Genomic DNA, 23,325 nt, shown 5'->3' on the forward strand with positions numbered 1-23,325 from the left:
TATCCTGCTGCATTGCTTTTCACAGTATAAACGAATTAACAAAAATTGTAAAATTTTTTAGCTCTGGACAAGAAAGGAAGTATCTGTTAAAAGTGCATTAGCTATGATATTACACTGCAGGACAAGCATATGATCATAAATCCATTGCAAAATCTTTTCACAGGTCTTATTACACAGAAGGCCTCATAGCTGGAACAAATGGCTATGAAGACCACTGTACTACAACTGCATTAAAATCCACATATAAAAAAATCCCATGTTAAATGTTATTACTTCTATTTTGCTTACCAAATTACAGCATATCTTTTAAAATTCCACCTCGTGTTGATGAACAAAGGACATTGACCTACTATTCTCATCAGATTAACATTTAGTCAGCATGTTGCAGTTTTTGAGATCAGATCCCACAATGACTAACAGACTTTCAAGACAAAAGTTAAAGAATGTCTGATAAAGGACTCCAAATGTAACTGCTTTACAGAACTGGTTAAGGTCTTCTTTTACTTGGTCAGGTCGTAATTGGTTTGTGAACACGTGTTAAGTTGCATGTAGCTTTACATGTTTACTTCTCATGACAAATTCTTACAAAACTGTTACAGCAACCTTATTATGCATGTTACTTTTCTCTGTATTCAGCTGAAGAATGACTTACTGTGATAATCTTCTGTCACTGTTCTGTGACATCCAGATATGACTCGATTTTTGTCACAACGTGGACATTAATGTACAATGTCTCTATACTCAATTTCCACTACGTACTATGTCTTATGACCTGTGTTATTCATGTGTATTGCCTTTTAGTCTGGGTCATGGCTGAAAGGGTCTTTGAACCAGCCCATCAACCCAGTTAACAAAATGAAATAATTACATAATACTATTTATATCCATTATACAAGGCACCACACATACATTTGTGTAATCAGTGCTCCTTTTCACTCTAGCAATATTCATTGTTTCAAAGGACTCAAAACATGTAATAGTTTATCCCATGCATGGCTTCTCTCAAATGACCTATGGTATGATCCCATTTATTGTTATTAGGTGTAATATATAATGATTGACCATGGGATGGATGGCCAATCTATATCCAAATGGGATAAATTATTTTGAGTACAAAAAGGGAAATTGTCTAAGCCTAAAATGGCCCACAAGGGCAGCTAGCCTACTACCTATCTATGAACTTATCTGGCCTGTATTCACTGGCTTCCCTACAAATTCTGCTGACAGTAGCCATGTCCTCTCTTAACATAGTCCATTTCTTTGTTGAAATCATCATTCAAGGAATTAGTTTGAATAAACATATTGTTTGTCCTTTTATATATATATATTTTTTATAAAATGTGAACATCCATTGTCATTGAATGAGTAACTCTTGGTAAAAATGGAGTTCCTAAAAATACTGGACCACAGTGTTTTACTGTCCTGATCAAAATGCTCTTCAGCATCAAAAAAGACGGTCTTACCTCTAGGCCAGTTACCAGAAGACCAGAAATTAGGAGAAATAATGCAGGTTCTGTAGTCAGTTATCCCCTTTCAGTACAAGACCACAAGAAAAATCAATATAACCTTACTAAAATTCCATAAACATATAATAATCAGATTTATACAGAGTTCTACTCCCACTCATCCAATGTTACATTATCAAAAGAAGAGACCATTACAGCCACCATTACCATTCCCCTTAGCTAAAGTACTTGCTGTCAAAAAATAACATATTGTTAGATAAAGTCAGTTCTAATAATACTCAAATAAATTTAATGTTACTAGTAATAATTCTGAATTAACAGTTAACCATTTCTATCATTTCTGTCCATGGGATTGAGGTATAGAATGAGCTTTATACAGAATCACTAGATAAAAACAGTCCTGTCATTGCAGTATTTTCCATTTAAATAAAAAGGCCTCTGAGTTTTTAATAAATGAAGGCATTTACATCCTTCAGTCTCTGTGCTGCATGCCTCCCCAGCCCAGTGCCTAGAGACTAAGCAGTGGAAACACCAGAGTAGGAGGTGAGAGAGAGCACTGGCACCACCATGGATGACCCAGCTGAATGGGCAACTACATAGGCAAAAGGTTGCAAAGAAAAAAACCACCAGCTAATCCAGAGGTTCCTTTCCTGTTGCTGTCTGACCTACTACAAAGGAGTGTGGTCAGCTATGAATCAGAAGGTTCAGCCAAGAGGAAGTAAAGCATGACACCCAAGACATAGCTGATGGCTAAGCATTCCCTTTTAGTCACATGATATAACAGTATCCTCTCATGTAACCTGCAGCTAAACTTCATTACCGGATGTTCCTTGTTCTCAACCATTTATGGTGCTGTGGTTTTCATACCAGTATCAGAGGCATCTGTCAACCACAAACATCTGTTTGAAATCACATATGACTAGTACTGGGTATGTGCAAAGGGCTGCCTTTGGTAAAAACAGCATCCTATCCATTTCATCATTTTACTTCACACCAGACCTTAGTTATGTCTGGGACAGGAGCAGGGGCAGCCAGGGTGACAAAATGAGGTAGAGATTGCAGATAATAACATGCAAGACTCAAGAAGTCACTCAGCTGGATCTTGATCAGTGGCTGAAGCCAGCCTACCGCCTCCACCTTTTCTAGCTGTGGCTCTATGAGCTCCTCCCCATAGTGGATCCAAGAAATTAGAGCTCTTGCAGGTAATAGCATAAATGACTGGACTGCTTTGTCAGCCTAGCCATCTTGAGAGAGTCAAGTACCTTCTGAATTTCAGAAGTGACAGGCAAGCTTGTCTATAATTAACTAAATTAGCCAGGTACACAGTCTCCCACTGTTTGTGTGCCTTTAGCATCTTGTCCCTTAACACCTAGAACATTAAATGAGGACCGCACAACCAATACAAGAGAAAAGTGTAAAACATGGTGTCAACTTTCTGGTCCTTTCTGTGAGATTAACTTTCCATTACCACTTTGTTAAATCAAGAGGTACATGGTGTGTGCTAGTCTGTCAGTCAGGTTGCCTACCTGCAGCATGGCATAGGTATCAGTTTGGAAAATGGTGGTAAACCTGATGAAATCCCTACAAAAGTGAATGCTGTCCTCTGGCTTGGACATCAGGACGGTAGGATTACTTCTTTTATTATAGAACTATTTAGTTGCTTCCAGGACAAGCATTTATTTCCATACATGACATTATCTCCACATTGTGCCTCGTGATTCTATGAGGCTAGAGTTTTATATTTTCCCCTAACTATATCACAATATCATGGAAACAATGGATGTATATATATTTTGTTACTAAACTCCATCTCCTCCATTTTCTGTTGGAAGTGTGTTTTTTTCCATGTATTTACTGGTTGATAGTTTTAGGTGCCCTATCCTGCACCGGATTGTAAGAAGACACCTCATTTTCTCTTAGACAGCTGGGTTTTAAGGCAGTCACATAGCATATCTTCATCTATTTATACTTTTTCAGATTGAAAACTCTTGTAGGTAACTGGTCTCACTCGCTGTGTAATTTCACAGTGTTCCTGTCAGAAGGTCTTGAAATTGTATGAGAACCATCATCCAGTCCACAGGACAGAACTCCATGACTATTTCACTTCTGTTGTTAAGTGCTGACGTGAGCCTGCATTGCCATAGTTATATAGTCCTTTTTAATGACAGACCAATTTCTAACTTTTCCTTCATTTGGCCCATATGCTTTGGTATATTGCCTGAGTAATAATTCCTCTCCCTAGCTTTATTTTGCAATTTCTACAAGTCTCCTGGGTTGCTACCCATCTATGTAATTCAAAAGAGAAAAGCAGTACCTTCGAAATCACAGATATGACTCAGGGTAATATTTAATCCCAGGTCTTCCCTTTTTATCATTTATTTTACATAGTGTAATTTCTGGTGTCTCTTAAACTAGTCAGTAGATGGACATTCTTATGTTCTTAACCTGTAGTATTTGCCACTAGATCCCCATCAACCAGGAGATAAAAAATGTAGTCAAGTTAGGATTTCTTTCATTATTGTGATCTAGCTGTACAGTAAGCCTAAGTCTGTAGAAGTGGCCTTAGAATTGGCTTCCTGCAGTGGGATAGCTTCCCAAGTACCTGCTGGCATAATGTGGGATAACTTGAACTTATCCCATACACAAGTTACATGAAAGTACTTTATGGTCCACAACTATTGCTTCAACTGGGTTTTCTGTTACTGATATTGTCCTAGTAGGTCCCACCTCTGTTTCTGTTGAGAAACATTTTTGACACTCCATACATATGGTACACAGCCTCTCTATTGCAGCAGAGACCCTTGTTGAAAAGTACCTTTCTTATATCTTCTCTGTTCAGAGAAAAGTAACCAACGGATGGATATGCGCTAATTTCAGTACTAGCTTCCTTTATGCTTTATGACTACTTTAGTAGAAGTTGTTTTACAGTCTCCTCTTTCCTTTGTTCACTGTGAAATTAATTTGTTGCAGCATGAAAGCATGGAAAAAGAGAAGTATGGTTTTCCTAAGTATTCCATCAGTCACATTCCCATTGCTTCATGCCTCCTCAAGTGTAGAGTAGCTCTCATGAGTCGCACTGAAGTTTGGCTGCTTCACCTAGGCTTGTCTCTTCTCACTTTCTTCACTGTTGATGCGCTCATACCGCTTTCCTATGAAACTATTCACCACCCAGCATCATTTCTGCCCTTACTAATAGGGTCCCCTTTGTAAGTGGGAGAAAGGAAACATTTCCTCATTGAATCATTCTGTACCTCTTGTTTGGTCATCTGACTCTGGGCTGTTATGACCCCAGTGTTGTATCATATGTGTTAAGATAAGGAAAATTCATAACCATTATTACTACCTTATGCATAATTTAGGCTGCTGTATCTGTATATTAATCTGTCACAATCATTAAGTCTGGCAGTAGGTAGCCTTTCCTGTCTCCTAGTAAATGTACTACTTCCATCTTATATCTGTAATCATTCAGGTTCTTGCTAATCAGTGCATTTTAGACCAGGGACACTAGACTGCCAGAGTCGAGGAGCTCTTCAGCAGGCCTTGCATTTATATACTAAATTTCTGCACTCATGACTAGCTCTGTGACATAGGGGATAAAGCACTGGCTACATCCAGATGTTGCAAGGTTGATTAATGGCTCTGGAGGACCTGACACTGCAAAGAAAGGGAGAGGAGTGGTGAGATATTTCCTGATCACCTTTCTCTGGAGGTAGTGGGGGACACACATGCCTGAGGGAAAATCTCCACTCATAATTCCTGGCAGAGACCAGGGAACAAAGGAGGCATTTGCTTTCAAGTGGGAAGAACTTTTTGAGGGTATTGTTAGGGCTTTAAGTTGAACACTTCTGATCTCCATTGAGTGGTGATACTCCACCTATTACTTGTTCCTTATCACTAAAACAACCCATGGACTGTAGGTATCTTCCCCTCATGGCAAGGGGATGGGGCAAAGAGGTCAAAAGAGCAAATAGGTGATAGGGTTAATGGGACACAGGAATCAAGAGCAAAAAAAAAACTACACTCACACAGTTCATAGCATTTTGTTTGATAGCATATTCTGTATTATTAGAGTAAATTACAGGTCTGTTTACTCTGTAGAAAGTATCGGCTCTTTTTGTACTGTATTCCATGACCTCCTACTGAAAAGTGCAGTTTCTATACAAATGACTCTCTTCATTACATCTGTGTAACACTTGACAAGCAAATGCTCAGATTATTGTTTATTACCATGAACAGGCAGTATTTGTTTTGGTTCAGGGTTATCAAGTTCAGAAACTGGGAAATATTTTTATATATTCTGTTTATGTTCGTGGTATACTAGCTGTTACAAATGTATTTTATTTATTTTATTTATTTTACACAAATCTTTTCTTTGTTCAAAAATGATCCAATGGAACAGACCTTGTGACATATTTTTTATACTATTATTATAAGTTTTTCATTTTCCATAATGTGCTCTGTCTTCAAAAGATGATATTACAATGCCTTACCATCTCATTCAGGATCTCATTTGCACTGATGGAAGAATTCAGAATTACTGCTTAATCTGACAATTTCTGAACAGAATGTCTGTAACTTTCTTCCAGTGAGCCTTTCTGCTTTGTGTGTGTTTCGCCTCATTTTAAATATAATATAAGCCCTTCTTGTTCATCAGCTTCATATACACAAAATTATATTGTTTTCTCTCCCTTTGATGTTTACATAAAATGTACTTTATTTTACTGCAGTGTACTTTCAGCTGTTAGCCATGTTAGTGATGGAGCTATTCATCAAGGGCTACTGCTGAAAAGAGCACTACTGTAGGTCCAATTGGCCTGGCATGGACAACCATCAAAATAAATACAGAAATTATACAGCTAAGGAATTTTAGATTTTCAAAGACTCATTAAGTTTATGACCTAGAGGCAGGGAAATAATGCTACAGTAAAAGGCATTTTACAGCAAGGGAACTGTGAATTCCTAGCGACTTCAGGCTTATGAATCTCACCTAGAGAGAAATAATACAAGGCTACAGATTTCTTACTACTGCCTGGATAATGTATGAAGAGCATTTCTGCTAACTTTATCCTTGGAAATAGCTCAGAACAGTTGAGGAAAAACTATGTACCATTGAGAACATAGAAGTAGCAGTTCATGTAAAGTAGCAAACGGCAAAAAATAAAGAAAAGAAAACATTATTTCTTAATTTAGGTACTTTCTGTAACCTTTGTCATTTATCCAGTGCTATAACTAATTGCACTTAGTTTGGGAATGACATATGGGTAGGCTTATTAAGCTTTCTGCCACACACTGCATGTTGGATCTTCTAATATTTCTTATTGTTTTACTGTACTTCCTTCCACTGTTTTGTACTTGCTATTATAGCATAGTTCTATTGTGCTGCACAGTTATGTTCATAATCAGATTAGTTAATCTCTGTGGCTGTGGTGACCTCTACTGGAATTACTTAGCCAGTTCTTGGTCTGACATTACATAGAAAACATTTGGTTGCCAAGCATGAAGCCCCACGCCCACCTCGACTAATAATTTAGGATGATGGAGGGGGGGGGGTGGTATTCAGTTAGTTTTAGTCCTCTTGCAATTAGGACAGAGAACCCTGAACTCCTTCCTGTGCTCAGGGTACAGCCAGGGTTTGATTCCTTCCACGTTCATTTGCCTATTGTGTGACTTTTAGAAAGTCAGTTAACCAGTAAATGCTGATGGGTCACCCTCAAAAAGGCACAGCTTGTCCAGAGGGCTTACCTAGTTAATAAATAGATACATAAATAGACATATACAAATAAAAATAAGGCAAAAGAACAAGAACACAGTTTATTCAAGTGATGCTGAAAAAATTTGTCCAAACTTCAAAGTCAGAATGGCCTGAGATTGCAGACATTTTTGAGGTTGAGGAAGTAGGAAGCTGATTGCCGAGTATATCAGTGAAATGATCAGATGGTATATTCTAGAAAGAAGAGGTCAGGCTAGATGGCATTGCTGGTTTATATCTACATATTCTGTACATCTGCATCTGACATCTTGAGTAGAAATATTAAATTTGATTAGACACATGACACACATATTCAAGGCATGGCACTGATGCTCATGATAATGAATTCATCTGAAATTATCAAAACTGAATTACTGAAGGGAGGAATGTAGAGTGAATAAATGCACAAATCAAACGTACGTTAATTTTTTTGTAGGTGGATAAGCTGCTCTCCCTGCACTCCTCACATCCTTTTACTTAAAAATAGTAACTTCATAGTTGCACAGATATACAGAAAGGGCAAAGACTACCTACATTGAAAATCATCTGAAGGCAGTGAAAAAAAACTGCTGCTATAGTGTGACAACATTTTAAAAAAATCAAGCAATACTGCAACTGAGAGTTAATTAATTAAATCGGCAGATTGAAACAAAACATTAAAAAAAACTGTTGTTTGATTTTATTAAAACTACATACAAGGCGTCATATAAATAGTTACCAATTTATTTATTTAGCCTTTGTTGAATGAGTTAGTACCACTAGGCTAGTAGCCTCTTTTCAGGGGGGACCTGAGGTGGTATTTCTTTTACTGGGGAAAATTAGCCAGAGCATTGGGGAACAACTTCTACTCTTTTGTCTAGATGCCTTCAGATCTTTTACATCCATCTAAACTACCAATAAATTAATCAGACGAGATCTCAGTTTAATATCACATCCAAAACTGCGTGTTCTCTGAAACATTGTAGTCCTTATATGCTGTTAGTTTGTGTACCAATTTAACTTATTCCTCTTAGAAAATAAATAACAGAAATATACTTAGTCATAGTACTGTTAATAAATGAAAGCAAAAAATGTGGACTGTTATGTAGATGTCATACAGTTGCTTCTACTGTTGCCTTAAAAAAAAAAAAAAACAAGGTACATGCATGGCTAGGCTAGAAATTACCAGAAATCATAGTTTCAGATGGATTATAGTCAGCATGAGTAAAAGACATTCCGAACCTGAGAAGTTAGTGGAATCTGCTTCTGATAAAACCTACAAAATACAGTACCAGGATCCTAGACAGAACATAGCTGTGCAGCAAGAGACGGCAATGGTCATGTATCTGGTGGTTTTGTCTAGATTCCATGTGGTATTGCTACAAGCTTTAACTCTAAGTTAACATTAACTACTTGAAGGGTAGCCCCCACCCTTGTATTCCACATTCGGGACTGTCCTGTCATTATGCACTAACATAGGTGCAATTTAAATGTTACTTATAGGTTGCAGTGCTTTTGCAATGCACATTTTATTTCAATGAACCACTCTCAGAAGTGCCACAACTAAAAAACATTTCAAACAGTAAGGGTATACTTTTTATGTTTTTTTTGTATAATACTGAATATTATGCAGCAAATGAAGGGCAACGTGTGTTCAGGATTAACAGAATTAACTGGAGATGTGTTGTTTCCATTTGGTGAGTTGATGTTGCTGCAAGGTATGATATGTGAGAGAGAGAGAAAGCCAGACTCTTACGCATGTATGTTACTGTACCTGTCACCCACTGCTGCAATCTGGAAGAAAAAAAAAGTCAATCAAGTTATACAAACAGAATAAATGAATAGCTTGTACTGTCTTTTATTCTCATTTTTAACGCAGGCACTTCAAGTAAATGAATTCAGAGGGCTGTACTTCTGTGGTGAAAAGCCAGTAAATCTTACAGGTTTCCAAACTGATTTAAATAACTGCACTCAGAGTAGTTCAACATTTACAAAAACGTAAGTGACTTCCTTTCTTTCTTTCAAGACATAAATGTTCAAACTGTTTGCAATTTTTCTCTTTGTAATCAAAAATATGTTTAATGCTTGGTTTTCTGTAAGTACTTTTATCATTTCATTATGAAAAAAAAACAAATATTTATTATAACAAAAGAAATGCACACACATTTTCATTGACAGGAAACACTACTGCAAACATTGTTTTTTGTTGTTGTCATTTTAATGTTTGAACTTAGTTCTCCAATATTCTTTAATGAGTTCATTTTGAAAACCAGTTGACATTAATCTCATATGCACATTAACCAGTGGTTGGCAGTTTTTTCGGTAGCTGTTGGTAGATTATAACTTTTACATCAAATTTTAAGTAATGTGTAAATTTACATAGTAACCACGATTTTTGATGATGGCCTTCACTTCCATTTCATATGTGGTTAACTCAAATTATATATGCTGCAGTTTTATATAAGATATATAATAAAGAAAACAATCACTGTGTTATTGGATACTACTAGGAGGTCATCAGTATAAAGGCTAATTTAGCTTTTTAACTACAGTATAATTTCTGTAAACCATCTGTTGAACAGTGCAAGCCCCAATACTGAGCTCTGTGGCACTTCACTGGTTAACTTTTTCTAAAACTGTTATGGCCAGCTACACCACCTTGGTTCTGTTTAATCAGTTAATTCTGAGCTTGGCAACAAGTCAGTTTTTCTCATTCATTAGTATGGATCTGATGGTTTGCTGTCAGTAACATTAGCCACAGATAGTATTGCACTCCATAAAGCTGAAAAAAGTGACAACTCTAAATAAAAGCAATTACTGCAAAGCACTGGTAGATTATGAAACAGCAGTAGCTCCTTAATATTTCAGATGGCAGATGTCCCAATTTAGAGGACCAGAGTTCCAACAAAACAAATTACATTTAAACAATGAACTGTGTATTAACAGCTGATAACCTAGACTGAGATGACATTCAAAAACTTTTGCAAACTTCATACAAAAGTGCTACAGGTGAAGAAAATGATCACTAATTAAAAATTGGCAGGTAACCATGATGGTACATAAATCGAGCAAACACAAACAAAAAAGAGCTTTTAGTGCCAAGAAACTTAAGAACCAAAGCAAAGTGTACCAGCACCACAAGTCACATGACCCAACTCTCAAGAATTCCACTAGGGACCAGGCAACTAAAAAGTAGAAAGGGTTTTCACCAAGCTTAGGGAGCCTATAACAAGGAAGATAACAAGAGATCCTATAGAGATACTAGAAATATTTTGGAAATTTTATGAAAGTCTGTATAAAGCAGAGAAATGTGGAAATCAAGAAGAGATACAAATGGAAATGTTCATGGAAGAATTAAATATACCAAGATCAGAGGCAGATGAGGCTCAATTACTAATAGTTATGATAGGAGGAGATGAAATAAAAATTGTGATGTATAACAAATCCACAGGAAAGTCCCCAGAAATAGATGGCATTCTTGTGGAAGTTTAGAAGCTAGAAGGGAAAAAAAGTACAGTTATGTACACTTACCATAAATGTAGATGTTCGGGTGTATTCATTGTTGCAGTCATTACATCTGCTGGCATGTTGCCCTCAGTTGGCCTGATTATCAAAGTCTTGGGTCCTGCGTCAGTTGTTGTCCCTTCTTCCATGATGTCAGGTCGTCTGGGGTATAAAACATGCAGCTGACACCATTACATCAGTTTTTCTTGCCCCAGATGTCAGGTGCCCCCTAATGGGGAGCAAATAAACACAAAAATACAAACGTATACCCCCATCCAAAAGCAAATACACCAAAAAGGCTTTTAAGCATAGTAAAGGAAAGGAGAGGTATAGCCAGAAAAATCTAGGGGGCTGGAGGGAGGGTAACCAGGACTGCAACATTGAATACACTCGAACATCTACATTTATGGTAAGTGTACACAACTGTACTATGTTCTTCGTGTTTCACTGTTGCAGTCATTACATTTGGGTAGATTCCCAAAGCTATGGTTGGGAAGAGGAGTTTATACAGCATTAAGGCTAGCTATAAGGCCCTCAATATAGCAGTGGCAAAGCCAGCCCTGGATTTAGAGAAAACTGGTAAATGATAATGCTTGGTGAAAGTATGTACAGAACTCCAGGTAGCAGCTTCTAGGATATCCCTGGTAGGAACACCTCTGAGAAAGGCTGCAGAAGTAGATGCAGCCCTGGTGGAGTGAGATCTGATCCCCTGGGGGATAGGTTTTCCATGGTGCTTATAGCAGAAATGAATGCAATGGCTTATCCATTTAGAAATGGTTTGTTTTGAAATAGCCTTTCCCTCTGCCCCTGCAGCAAATGCTACCAGCAATTGTTCAGATTTTCTTCGAGATTTAGTCCTGTCCAAATAGAATCTTAGTTGCCTGTGTACATCCAAGGAATGCAGAATCCATTCCCCTTTGTTCCGTGGATTGGGAAAGAAGGTTGGCAAATGAATGGACTGATTAAGAGCCACACTGGAAACTACCTTGGGCATGAAGGATGAATTAGTCCCGAGAGATACCCTGTCTGCATGAAAGATGACGAAAGGCTCCACTGCCATAAGGGTCTGTAATTCAGATATCCTTCTAGCTGAAGTGATTGCTAAACGGAAGGCTGTTTTCCAAGAAAGAAATTTTAAGTCTGCAGTAGCAGCTGGCTCGAAAGGAGGTAGAGTGAGTTTCTCTAAAACAAAGTTAAGGTCCCAGGCAGGGGTAGGGGCTCTCCTGGGTGGTCTCAAGTTTTTTACCCCTCTGAGATACTGCTTGAGCTGAGGATGAGAGAAGAGGGGTGGTTCTATGTTATAGTGAGCTGAAATAGCTGAGGCGTGGATTTTAATGGAGGAAGAAGGCAGGCCCTTGTGAAGCATCTTAGTTAAGTATTGCAAAATTTGAGGTAAATTGGGCGCTGCTGTGCTCATCCCTAAAGATTGGTTCCAGGCACAGAATCTTTTCCATTTATCAGCATAAGATTTTCTAGTACTAGGTCTCCTCACCTCCAAGATGACATCCATCACAGGTTTGCTGAGGGATAAGGGTGAATTTAAGTGATTAGCCAGGCTGCAAGGTTCAATGTTGTAAGCTGAGGGTGCAGAATTTGGTTCTCCTACTAAGTGAGCAGGGAAGGGGTCTGAGGCAGGTGCCATGGAGATATTTGCGACACACTGCGCAGAAGGGGGTACCAGTGTTGGCGCGGCCAGTCTGGAGCAATCAAAATCATCCTTGGTTTGTCCTGTTTGACTTTTAGTAGAACTTTGGAGAGCAGAGGCAGAGGGGGAAAGGTGTAGACTGATAGGTTTTTTCAGCTGAAAGACAGAGCATCCACTTTCCAGGCTTATTTGTGGGGAGTCCTTGTGCAAAACTTGTCCAACTGGTAGTTCTGGGGGGAGGCAAATAGATCTATGTCTGGGCTCCCCCATTCGCTTGTCAACTTGTTGAAAATCCATGGTTCTAATTTCCACTCATGTGGGTCCATGAGGTTTCTGCTTAGTCCGTCTGCCAGTGTATTCAATTTTCCTGGCAGGAATTGAGCTTGTAGATGGGCTTGGAACCTCAAGGCTGTGTTCCACAATGCCATGGCTAGTCTGCAGAGGGGGTAGAAATGTGTACCCCCCTGCTTGTTTATGTACCACATAACCGTGGTGTTGTCCGCCTTTACCATTAGTTGTCCTGGAAGAAAGTAGTCCTTGAAGGCTGTCAGAGCATTCTGTACAGCTAACATTTCTTTTTGATTGATATTAGGTGCATTTGATTTGGGTTCCATTTGCCCTGAATGCACTTCCTTGCCAGGTGAGCCCCCCCCATGCATAGTCTAATGCATCTGTAGTTAAGGTTTGGGTGGCATAGGAATCATTGTTTCCAGGCTGTGACAATGCTGACTCCATAGACTTTTTAGATACCACTGTAGTTTCCTCATATGCAGTCTTGCTTATGGAATTAGAAGAATGCAGGAGGCCATGAACCCCAAGGCTTGCAGTATTTGTCTTGCAGATAGCAGGGTTTTTGTGGCCACTTGTTTGAAGTAAGTTACCAAATGAATTTGCTTCTCTGGCATGAGGAAAGCCATCTGGGCAGTTGTATTCAAGCTTGCACCCAGGAATGTAATCTGTTCACAGGGTACCAGTTGTAATTTCTTTTCATTTATGGTGTACCCCAGACAAGTTAGAACCCTTTTTAAAAACGGCAGATGATTTAGAAGCATGCCCTGGTTTTCTGCCTGAATTAGACAATCATCCAGGTATGAATATATTTGAATATTTCTTTGCCTGCAAAATGCAATAACTGGAACCAGGCACTTTGTGAATACCCTGGGTGCAGTAGACAAGCCAAAGGGCAGTGCAGAGAACTGATAATGCAAGTATCCTGCCTTGAAGCGTAGGTATCTTCTGCAAGATTCCCTGATTGGGATATGCAGGTATGCCTCTTTTAAATCTAGAGTTCTCAATCAGGCGTCTTTGCCTAGCATAGGAAGTAACTGGTGAAGAGTCAGCATCTTGAATTTTGGAATCTCCAGAAAGGTGTTTAGAGTAGATAGGTCCAGTATTGGATGCCAAGAATTGTCTTTTCTGGGTACCAGGAAAAGCCTGGACTAGAAACCTTGTCCCTTTTCCTCTTCCGGTACCGATTGAACAGCCCCCATGCTTAAGAGGGAAAGTACTTGTTTTTGAGCCTCTGCCCACTGATTTGGGGGCAGGTCTGGCACCCGTTTGGTGTTGGCAATGTGTGGAAGTGAAATATGTATCCCTGGGACACTATATTTAAAACCCATTTGTCCTGGGTTATGAGTTTCCAGTTCTTTGCATGAAGAGCAATCTTTCCCCCCAAAGAGGAGGTTAAAAGATAAGTGCTTGGCAATTTTAAAAGGAAGTCATTGAGACTGTTTACTATAGGGGGTGTCTTGTTATTTCCAGATTTGGAAGTGGAGGCCCCCCACTGCTTAGTTTTGAGAGTCCCCTGGGACTGAAACCTGGGGTTTATGTTGTGTCTGGGTTTGGCTTGAGAGGATCTGGAAGGGGCTGGGAAGGACCAATTCCTAGTAGGCCAGTGCCTACTAAATCTTGGAGGTTGCACTTGTAAGAAATCTTTAACAGTTTGCATAGATTTATTTTTAGAACTTCTTCAGCCTTATTGCCAAACAGGCAGCCCTGATTTAAAGGAGCATCCAACAATTTAGCTTTAACATGATCAGGCAAAGATTGCTCCTTAAGCCAAGCATGCCTTCTAAGCACAGACCCAGTAACAGCAGCCCTGCAGGAAGCCTCTAAGGAATCAAAACCACATTGCAAAGTATGTTTTCCAACTTGTTCAGCAGAATGCATTAAATCCTGTAAATCTTTATTCTCCACACAGTCAGGAATCAACATTATTATCTGTTTAAGCAGTCCAATAATATGCTGTTGATATTTTAACATATGAAATGGGCAGTTTAAAGCTCTGATTGCCAAGGTTGCAGAAGTATAAACCTTTTTACGCCACCTATCCAGCACCCTGGAGTCTCTATCAGAAGGGGTAGGATTTTTAGCAGTAGAAGCCTTAATGCCCTTGGGTCCCTGAGAAATGGTTTCTGGATCTGCAACTGGATTTTTGAAAAGAAACTTTTGGGACTCAGGAACCCTGTATCTGTCAGGTTTACAAAGATCCAGAGGCAGAGAATCAGGAGCCCTACTGGATTCCGAGAACACATCATCAACAATGTCTAATATAGGAGGTATAGCCAAAGGACTATGCTGAGGTAGAAGAAGGAAATTCCTAAGCCTTCTTTTTGAATCAGAAAATTCCTGGCTTTCCCACTGGAAATGCTCCCTTAAAGTATGTAAAGTTTCCCCAAAATAAAAATCCACAGGAGGGGAAGCAGAGGGAACGGAATCCTCTGCATCAGAATCCTCATAAGTAGGTATGGACAAATCCAGGTCAATGGAAGAGTCAGAAAAAACAGAATCCTGATCAGAAAATTCATAATCAAGCTCAGCCCTAGGCCTCTTGGGGGGGGGGGGGGGAGTGGCTACCCCTGATTAGAGTAATTAGATCTTCTGCCATTTTTATCATTTGTTTTTTAGGCATAGGGGCCTGAACATCGTTTTTTTAGACATGGATTGAGATTTAGGCCTTAGTAATGAAGGCGGTGTCGATTTAATATGCAAGTCTGTAGGCCTGAAAACACCCTCAGAAGTTGGTGCCTGCACAGCGGCTCGGGACCCATCCAAGGTAGAGACATCCGTGGGTTCCATAGGTGAAGCATCTCGCGGCATACCGGACTCCGAATGAGTCTCAGTAGAGGCCTGCGAATCAGAAGTAGCAGGTATCAGGGGCTGCAAAAGCACCTCACTGAGTACCAGCAAACTGACGACTGGCTTAGGAAAAGCATCGTCAGCAGTTTAGGACCTCGGCGGCTTGTCTCTGTCTTTATCTTTGCGTTTGTTTCGGAATCCCAGTAGTCGGATGGCTAACCGACAACATTTCTGGATAATTAAACCAAGAACTGAAATATTTAGAGGCAAAAATGTATCGACGACGGATAGTGCACTGATTAAATAAAGCACAAAACCGACAGCAAGGTATGTCATGGTTAGGGCCTAGGCAAGGAATACAGTATGAATGAAAATCTTTATGAGGTGTTTGCTTTCCACAAGTAATGCAATTATTTTTTACTGACGTCAGTAAGGAGCAAGAAAATGTTTCCCCACTGGGGTACTTAGCTTTAAGTTGAAGATTTCGGTTCTGAAACTCAAAAATGAAAATTTCAGGAGTTGGCTGACCGGCACTTGTAAACTGCTTCTGCTTTGGGCACTGCACGGCAAGAAAGACTGAGGTAATGGCGTCGGCTGCATGTTTTATACCCCTGATGACCTGACGTCATGGAAGAAGGGACAGCAACCGAAGCAGGACCCAAGGCTTTGATAGTCAGGCTGACTGAGGGCAACCTGCCAGCAGATTACCCAAATGTAATGACTGTAACAGTGAAACACGAAGTACATCTGATAAAGATTTGGAACATTTTGTTTAACAGTATTTTAAGAGGAGAAGTACCAACATCCTGGAAAAAAAAAGCAGCTGTAGATGTTAATACCTAAAGAGGGTAAAGATCCAGCTTCATATAGGCCCATTTCAATATTAAAAATGATTATAATAATAATATAATAATGATTGTGGCGGACAATAAAATAAATAATGAATACAATAAATGCATTCCTTACATGAGAATATGGACTGTGGTACACATCTAGTACGGCCGTCCTTGCTAGAATACAGCCGGGCAGCTGTCTGTAAGGATCGCCACCAGTCGTAATATTACTGTGCATACTGTACAGCTGCAGTGGCTATACTATTCAGCCGTATTGCTCTATGGCAAATTGCTGCTGCAGCCGTTAGGTTTCGGCGATATAGCTCGCAGGGAAATGTCTTGCGAGCTACACGCCGGAACCAGTCTATAGTGGCTAAAAGAATAGAAAAAGTAATGGCAAAATTGATAGATATGGACCAGTGTGGTTTTGTGGAGGGGAGGCGAACATTTTACATCATTAACAAACACTGATGATCCAGAGGGAAGCAGAATGTAAGAAAATACCATTGTTATTAGTGGGTCCAGGTGCAGAGAAAGCATTTGACAGAGTAAGCTGGGTCTTTATGAGCAGGGCAATGGAAGCATTTGCATTTCCTGAAAAAATTATAAGTTTGATTAGGAGGATGTAAGAGGGATCGGAGGTGAAAATTAAAGTGGGTGGGGTCCTCTCTGATAATTTCTGCTTGAGCAGAGGAGCCAGGCAGGGGTGTCTTTTCACCTTTGTTATTTGCTTTATATTTAGAACCATTGGTAAAGAAAATAAGAGACTCAGATATTCAAGAATATAATTGGTATGGTAGTCAAGAAAAGCTGGCTCTGTTTGCAGATGATATTATTTTATACCTGACAAAACCAGAGGCATTTCAATGTTGTGGAACATTTTGAGACAGTTTCAAATCTTTTTGGGATACAAAATTAATTAAGCTAAAACAAAGGCAATAGTGGTAAATTATGTATCCACATATGAATTGGTTCATCTATATCCATATTTATGGGGACATGATAAAATGAAGTATTTTGGAGCATGGAAGAAAAAATATTTTGGTGTGGCTGCTAAGGATATCTGGGAAGAGCCTAAACAAAAGATAATACAAAAAGTGAGAAAATGGAAGTTTTGTTATATGAATATGGATAGTAAGATACAAGCAGTTAAAATATTTTAGTCCCATTATTCTTATACACAGGTCAGGCATATTTTATTAACCAGAGGAGAAGTTATGGCTAGTTAATATAGATCTGAAGGACTTTATCTAGGTGGGAAAGATGGCAAGATTCAAGTGGGATAAACTGATTCTTCCAGTAGAACAGGGCAAATTGGGATTACTTGATTCGAAGGAGTATTTCAGAGCTACACAGTTAAAGCTCCTATACATAACACAAGTAGAAAATTATAATTCAAAGTGGAATGGGATGAGGATGAAACAGCGGAAGCTCAAGAAACAAGGAGAGACTGTTATTTTGGATGCAGGCCTTGAATTAGACTAACAATAATTATAAAGAATATTATATATGTAAAGTAGCAGAAGGTATGCTAAGAACTAAGCCAAGATGAAAATGGAGAAAGGACATTCTACCAATAGGGATGACTGCAATTAGGGATATAGACAATAGGCAAGAGGGGGGCTGGAATTTATTGGATAAAACTGGCAAAGGAACCAGGGTATTGGACCTCCATGTTCACCACTGTATAAAGAAGACCCAACAAAAACCTGGCCTTCTTTATAGGAACAAAACGTTCCTTACCCCCAACTCCAGAATCTCATTAACTCATGCTTATCTTCTTCCTAACCTCTTCTACTTTTCTCAAATCCTTACTAACTTACAACTTTCGCTTCTATCCAAACTTGAAACCACATACTACAAAGCTGCCAGATTCGCAGCCAACCTGCCACCAATATCTCACCACTGTCTTGCACTCCATACACCCAGCTGGTTAGGGCTTCCGAATCAGCTCATATTCACAGCTTCTCATCATCCACACCATCCTTAATCAACCCTCCTTCTGCCCTAGAATCTGCTGTCTTGTCTCCCTCTATAAGCCACCTTGCTCTCTCAGAAGCTCTGAACAATTTTCCTACAGATCCATAAGCCAAAAAAATATTTAGGACAAAACCTGTGCAGCTACTTTCCTACATTATCTTGAAATAAGCTTCCCTTGGCCCTCAAGACATATTACCAATTTTCATGACTTCAAAACTGCTCTTAGAAATGACCTAAACAGAGCCTGGATTTGTCACTGTAATCATCCCAAATGAAATTCTCCTCTTTCTTATTTCAACTGTCAGCTACTTCTCTCTTTCCCCTCCTAGTCTCTTTGCCCAAAGATATCCAACTCTATCACTTCTTTCTTCTACCTCCTACTCGTATTTCCCCTCACACTGTTACTCAGCAAACTAACTGCTTTAACTAACTTTCCTGACATTTACCTTTAATTCTTTTTTTTCTAACTCTATTCCTACCTTCCCCCTCTGTACTCACCTCCCTGACGAATGTCCTTTTTTTCCTAAATTTTCCATTACTTGTACAATTTTGTTCATATATTTATCATTATTTTTATATTAGCTTTTTGTGATTTTATGTATTTCTAGCATAATCTGTACTGTGTATTATCTACTTGCATGTTATTTTCTTTTTACTAGTTTAATCTGTACTGTGTATATTTTTCTTGCTTAATTTGTACTGTGAATATTCTATTGTATATTTTGTGTGATGGAGCTTTTCTCCCTGGGCCTCCGATGAAAAGGGCACAAGCTTAGTCAGACTATACCAGTCAACAAACGTCAAATAAATAAATAACTAGAGAGGAACAGATGATAGAATGGGAAACCGCCAAAAATTTATTTGGAGTATAGGATAGAGATTGCCTTCCCTATCAAGGATTGATATCAGAGTATAGGCAAAGAGAGAAATAAGGGGTCCTAAATGAAAGACCAGCACTGGTATGTTTTTTAGTAGAATCTAGAACAGAAGCTGCCATTAAAAAAAGAATAATTAGTAGAGCATATAAAATACTGCATGATAACTATAAGAATCAATCACAGGAGGTTAGAAAGGATTGGTAAGAAAGACTGGATAAGCAATTCACAAAGAATCAATGGGATGATATATGTATGTCTCAAAAATATGCAACAAAATCTAGAAGATTTAGGATTTTGGCTTGAAAATGTTTACATAGATATTTTTATACCCCAAGTAGACTCCAGAGAAATTTTCCTCAGGTAGACAGCAAATGTTGGAGGTGTGATCAGGAAGAGAGGTAATTGGGAACATGTTTTCTGGGAGTGCAGTGAGTTGGTGGACTTTAAGGATTTCCTGCAGGATGCACTGTCTGAGATGCTGGGTGAGCAGATTGGTGTGATGACAGAGATGAATTTTCTGAGCTATGATACAGAATCGGAATTGCCTAGACATGGTATGGCCTTGCTGTGTCTAATTATGGTGGCTGCCAAAAAAACAATTACTAGAAAATGGAAATCATAATCTAAACCAACTATACTAGAAGCAGTGACTATAGTGACAAAGATAAAACAACTGGAACTATGATCTCTAGAAAAGGGTAGCAGCAAACTACATAGAAAAAATGGGAATTGTGGTAGCAGTACATATGGGGAGAAATGAGGTTTAAAAGTAGGCAGGACTTAGAAAATCAATGTAATGTTTGACTGAAAATAACGAGGTAGATTATAAGTGATGTATAATGTTTATAACTGTGAGTGTGTCAGTATAGTTTGTGATGTAAAACGCTTACAACTAGGATTCTGTCAGTGTGGTTTGTTTTCATTTATATAAAAAAGAAGTTATATACTCACCATAACGTTCCATCTGAGTAGTTATACTTCATTTTTCTGCAACCTGTGGGTATACGGATCCGTATCAGATCCGAGCCGGCAACTTTTTTTCTAGCATCTGCTCCAAGCTCCGAGCTCCTCCCCTTACCCATAATGCCCTACCATCTCCTATCTTCCCTCAGATCGAGTTTGCTGCAAATAAAAACATAAGCAACTCAACCCAATAAACCAATCCTGAAAAGACAGGACGAGGTCTGGGGGACGGAGGGAGGGAATGTTGCAGAAAAATGAAGTATAACTACTCAGATGGAACGTTATGGTGAGTACATAACTTCTTTATCTGAAGTAGTTAACTTAATTTTATCTGCAACCTGTGGGACAGAGTCCCCAGCTACTCCGATCCTGGGAGGCTCTTATGGACGGATATTCCTGAGCACTCCAGAGCCAAAGGATGCTCTACCACTCGAAATCAGATCTAATTTGTAATGGGAAATGAAGGTATGTGAATTGGCCCAGGTCGCTGCTGCACAAATATCGTCCAAAGGCACCCTAGACCAAAAAGCATAAGAAGTCGTCATGGACCTGGTAGAGTGAGCCTTAACAATACCAGGAGGAGATAAACCTTTTGTTTTGTAGGCATGTGAAATACAAAGAGTGATCCATCTGGCCAAAGAAACTTTAGAAATAGCTTTTCCCATAAATGCTTTGGAAAAGGAAACAAACAGTTGGTCAGTCTTGTGGAAAGACTTTGTTCTATGCAGATAAAAACAAAGCTGTCTGTGAACATCTAACAAATGGAGTTGGTATTCACCTTCATTTTGGAAGTTAGGAAAGAAAACGGGCAGATTAATGGACTGGTTTATGTTTGCTTCAGATGCTACTTTAGGTAAGAAGGAAGGGTTAGTACGGAGGAAGACTCTATCCTTATAGAAGACCAAATACGGAGGCACGGCAGGCAGAACTTGAAGCTCAGAAACCCTCCTAGCAGATGTAATGGTGACTAGGAAAGTGGTCTTCCAGGACAAAAATTTCAAGTCCACCAAAGCTGCAGGTTTGAAAGGAGGAGCCACCAATGCCTGTAAAACAAAACTAAGGTCCCAAGGAGGCACTGAATCCTTGACAGGCGGCCGTAACAGAAAAGTAACTTTAAGAAAAGCCTTACACAGCCTAAAGGAGGCTAAGGCCATGTTGTCTTCACCAACGTGAAAACTGGAAATGGCTGCCAATTGTATACAAGACAGGAAGTCCAACACCGCTGGTATTTTTGTCTGTGAGGCCCAAATGGAAAAGCGCTTCCATTTACTGCAATAAAGTTTCCTAGTGGAGTCTTTAAGAGAAGCCACCAGAATGGATTTTACCGGGATGAAAGACGAGGAGTCCTGGCAATTAATGGAACTGGAGCAACAAGGCTGTCAGCTTGAGGCTGCCCAGATCGGGTGGACGTGCCCCCGACGGATGGGAGATTAGATCCGGGCAGGGATCCAGAACCCACGGGGGAGCTAAGAGATGAAACCAAAGGAATGGGAACCAAACCTGACGAGGCCAGAATGGGACAATGAGGATCACTTAGCTTTCTGAAGAAACTTCGGAATGAGTGGCAAGGTGGATAAGCATACAGAAGCCTGGGGGCCAAGCATGGACTAGAGCGTCTCTGGGGACTTCACCTGGTGAGGGAATCAGAGCGAAGAACTTGCTGCACTTCGCGTTGGAAGGAGATGCGAAGAGATCGCAGCAAGGCTGACCCCATGCAAGGAAGATCTCCTCCGCTACTGACTGTTTCAGAGACCACTCATAAGGCATCAGAATGGCCCGACTCAATCTGTCTGCTAAAATGTGGGAGCACCCCGGGATGTGCGTTGCTATCAGAAACCGACCGGTGGAAATCGCCCATTCCCACACTCATGGCCTCGCCACATAGGGGGTAGGATCTGGTTCTCCCCTGCTTGTTGATATACCAGACAACCGACATGTTGTCTGACTGAATTGCAATCAATCCGAGAGGGAGGACTGTGTGAAAGGCTTCCAGTGCTAAAAGCACTGCCCTCATCTCTAGAACATTTATGTGCAACTTGGTCTCTGACTGGGACCATGTGTCCTTCCCAAACAGTGCCCCCCCAACCCGAGTTGGGAGGCTTCCATGGTCACTGTGGCTTGGACTGGAGATGACGTGAAGGGGCGTCCTTTTGATATCTCTGGTGAACTTAACCACCAAAGAAGAGATGTCCTGCAGACGTGACTGATCATGATCGGAAATTCCATGGGCAGGTCTAGCCAAGACCATTGAACAGCCAGAGTCAGTTGAAGAACCTGCATGTGAAGGCGCGCACAAGGGAGAATTGATATGGTGGCAGCCATGGAGCCCAGAGCCCGCAGAACCTCGCTCACCTTTGAAGACTTGGAGTTCGCTATCTGAGCTATGTGGCACCTGAGGTGTAGGGTCCTGTCTGGAATTAAGAATACCTTCACCTGCAAAGTGTCTAGCCATGCCCCAATGATGTCTAAAACTTGTACTGGTTGAAAATGGGATTTGTGAACATTGACTGTAATTCCCAGTAGATCTGCCAACCGAATGAAATACTCTCAGGCCAGACACAAGTGATGCTTGTTGGGTGCAGCGAAGAGACAGTCGTCCAGGTATGGAAACACCTGAATACCCTGAAGCCTCAGGTGAGCTGCTACAACTGCCATTACCTTGGTGAACACCCTGGGGGCTGTGGTGAGACCAAATGGTAGGGCTCTGAACTGAAAATGACTGGCTCCCAGCCAGAAGTGCAGAAACCACCTGGAGCTTCTGTGTATTTTGATGTGGTAGTAAGCATCCTGGAGGTCTAACAAGCACATCCAGTTGCACTCTCGGAGATAAGGTAGGATGGACTGTAGGGTGACCATCCGGAATTTCTGTTTGGCTACTGACAGGTTTAATGTTGACAGGTCTAGAATGGGCTGAGGTCCCCCGTCTTTTTTGACACCAAAAAGAACCTTGAGTAGATATGAGAACCAAATTCTGTACAGAATAGTACTGACTTCAATGGAAAACTGGAAGAACGAGTACAAACTGCCAAAGATGTAAAACCAGGTTTAATCCAAACGCACAAAACAGAGAACACACCAAGGTAGCAGCACCAGTTCACCAATAACCCAGGTTTCGTCCCAAGGAAATGACTTCATCAGATTGGTGAAGTAGTACTACTCATTTATACCAAAGTAAATTGAATAATTACACACAATTAATTCTTTTAAAAGGACAAGGTACAAAAAACATCCCCAAACCATAAAGAATAAA

At 40.0% G+C, this 23,325-nt stretch overlaps 1 protein-coding gene across 1 annotated transcript in view; it reads left to right on the top strand.

The window, feature by feature from the left end:
* LOC122788681 (broad substrate specificity ATP-binding cassette transporter ABCG2-like) overlaps positions 1-23,325 on the top strand; it is a 512,925-nt gene that overhangs the window by 465,537 nt on the left and 24,063 nt on the right. The window contains exon 15 of the mRNA XM_044055576.1: positions 9,074-9,192. Within this exon, the coding sequence (XP_043911511.1) occupies positions 9,074-9,192 (119 nt within the window). The remainder of the gene's footprint in view (positions 1-9,073; positions 9,193-23,325) is intronic.

Source organism: Protopterus annectens, chromosome 14.part0, assembly GCF_019279795.1.
Source record: "Protopterus annectens isolate FY-2018-M chromosome 14.part0, PAN1.0, whole genome shotgun sequence".
NCBI classification, from domain to species: domain Eukaryota; kingdom Metazoa; phylum Chordata; order Ceratodontiformes; family Protopteridae; genus Protopterus; species Protopterus annectens.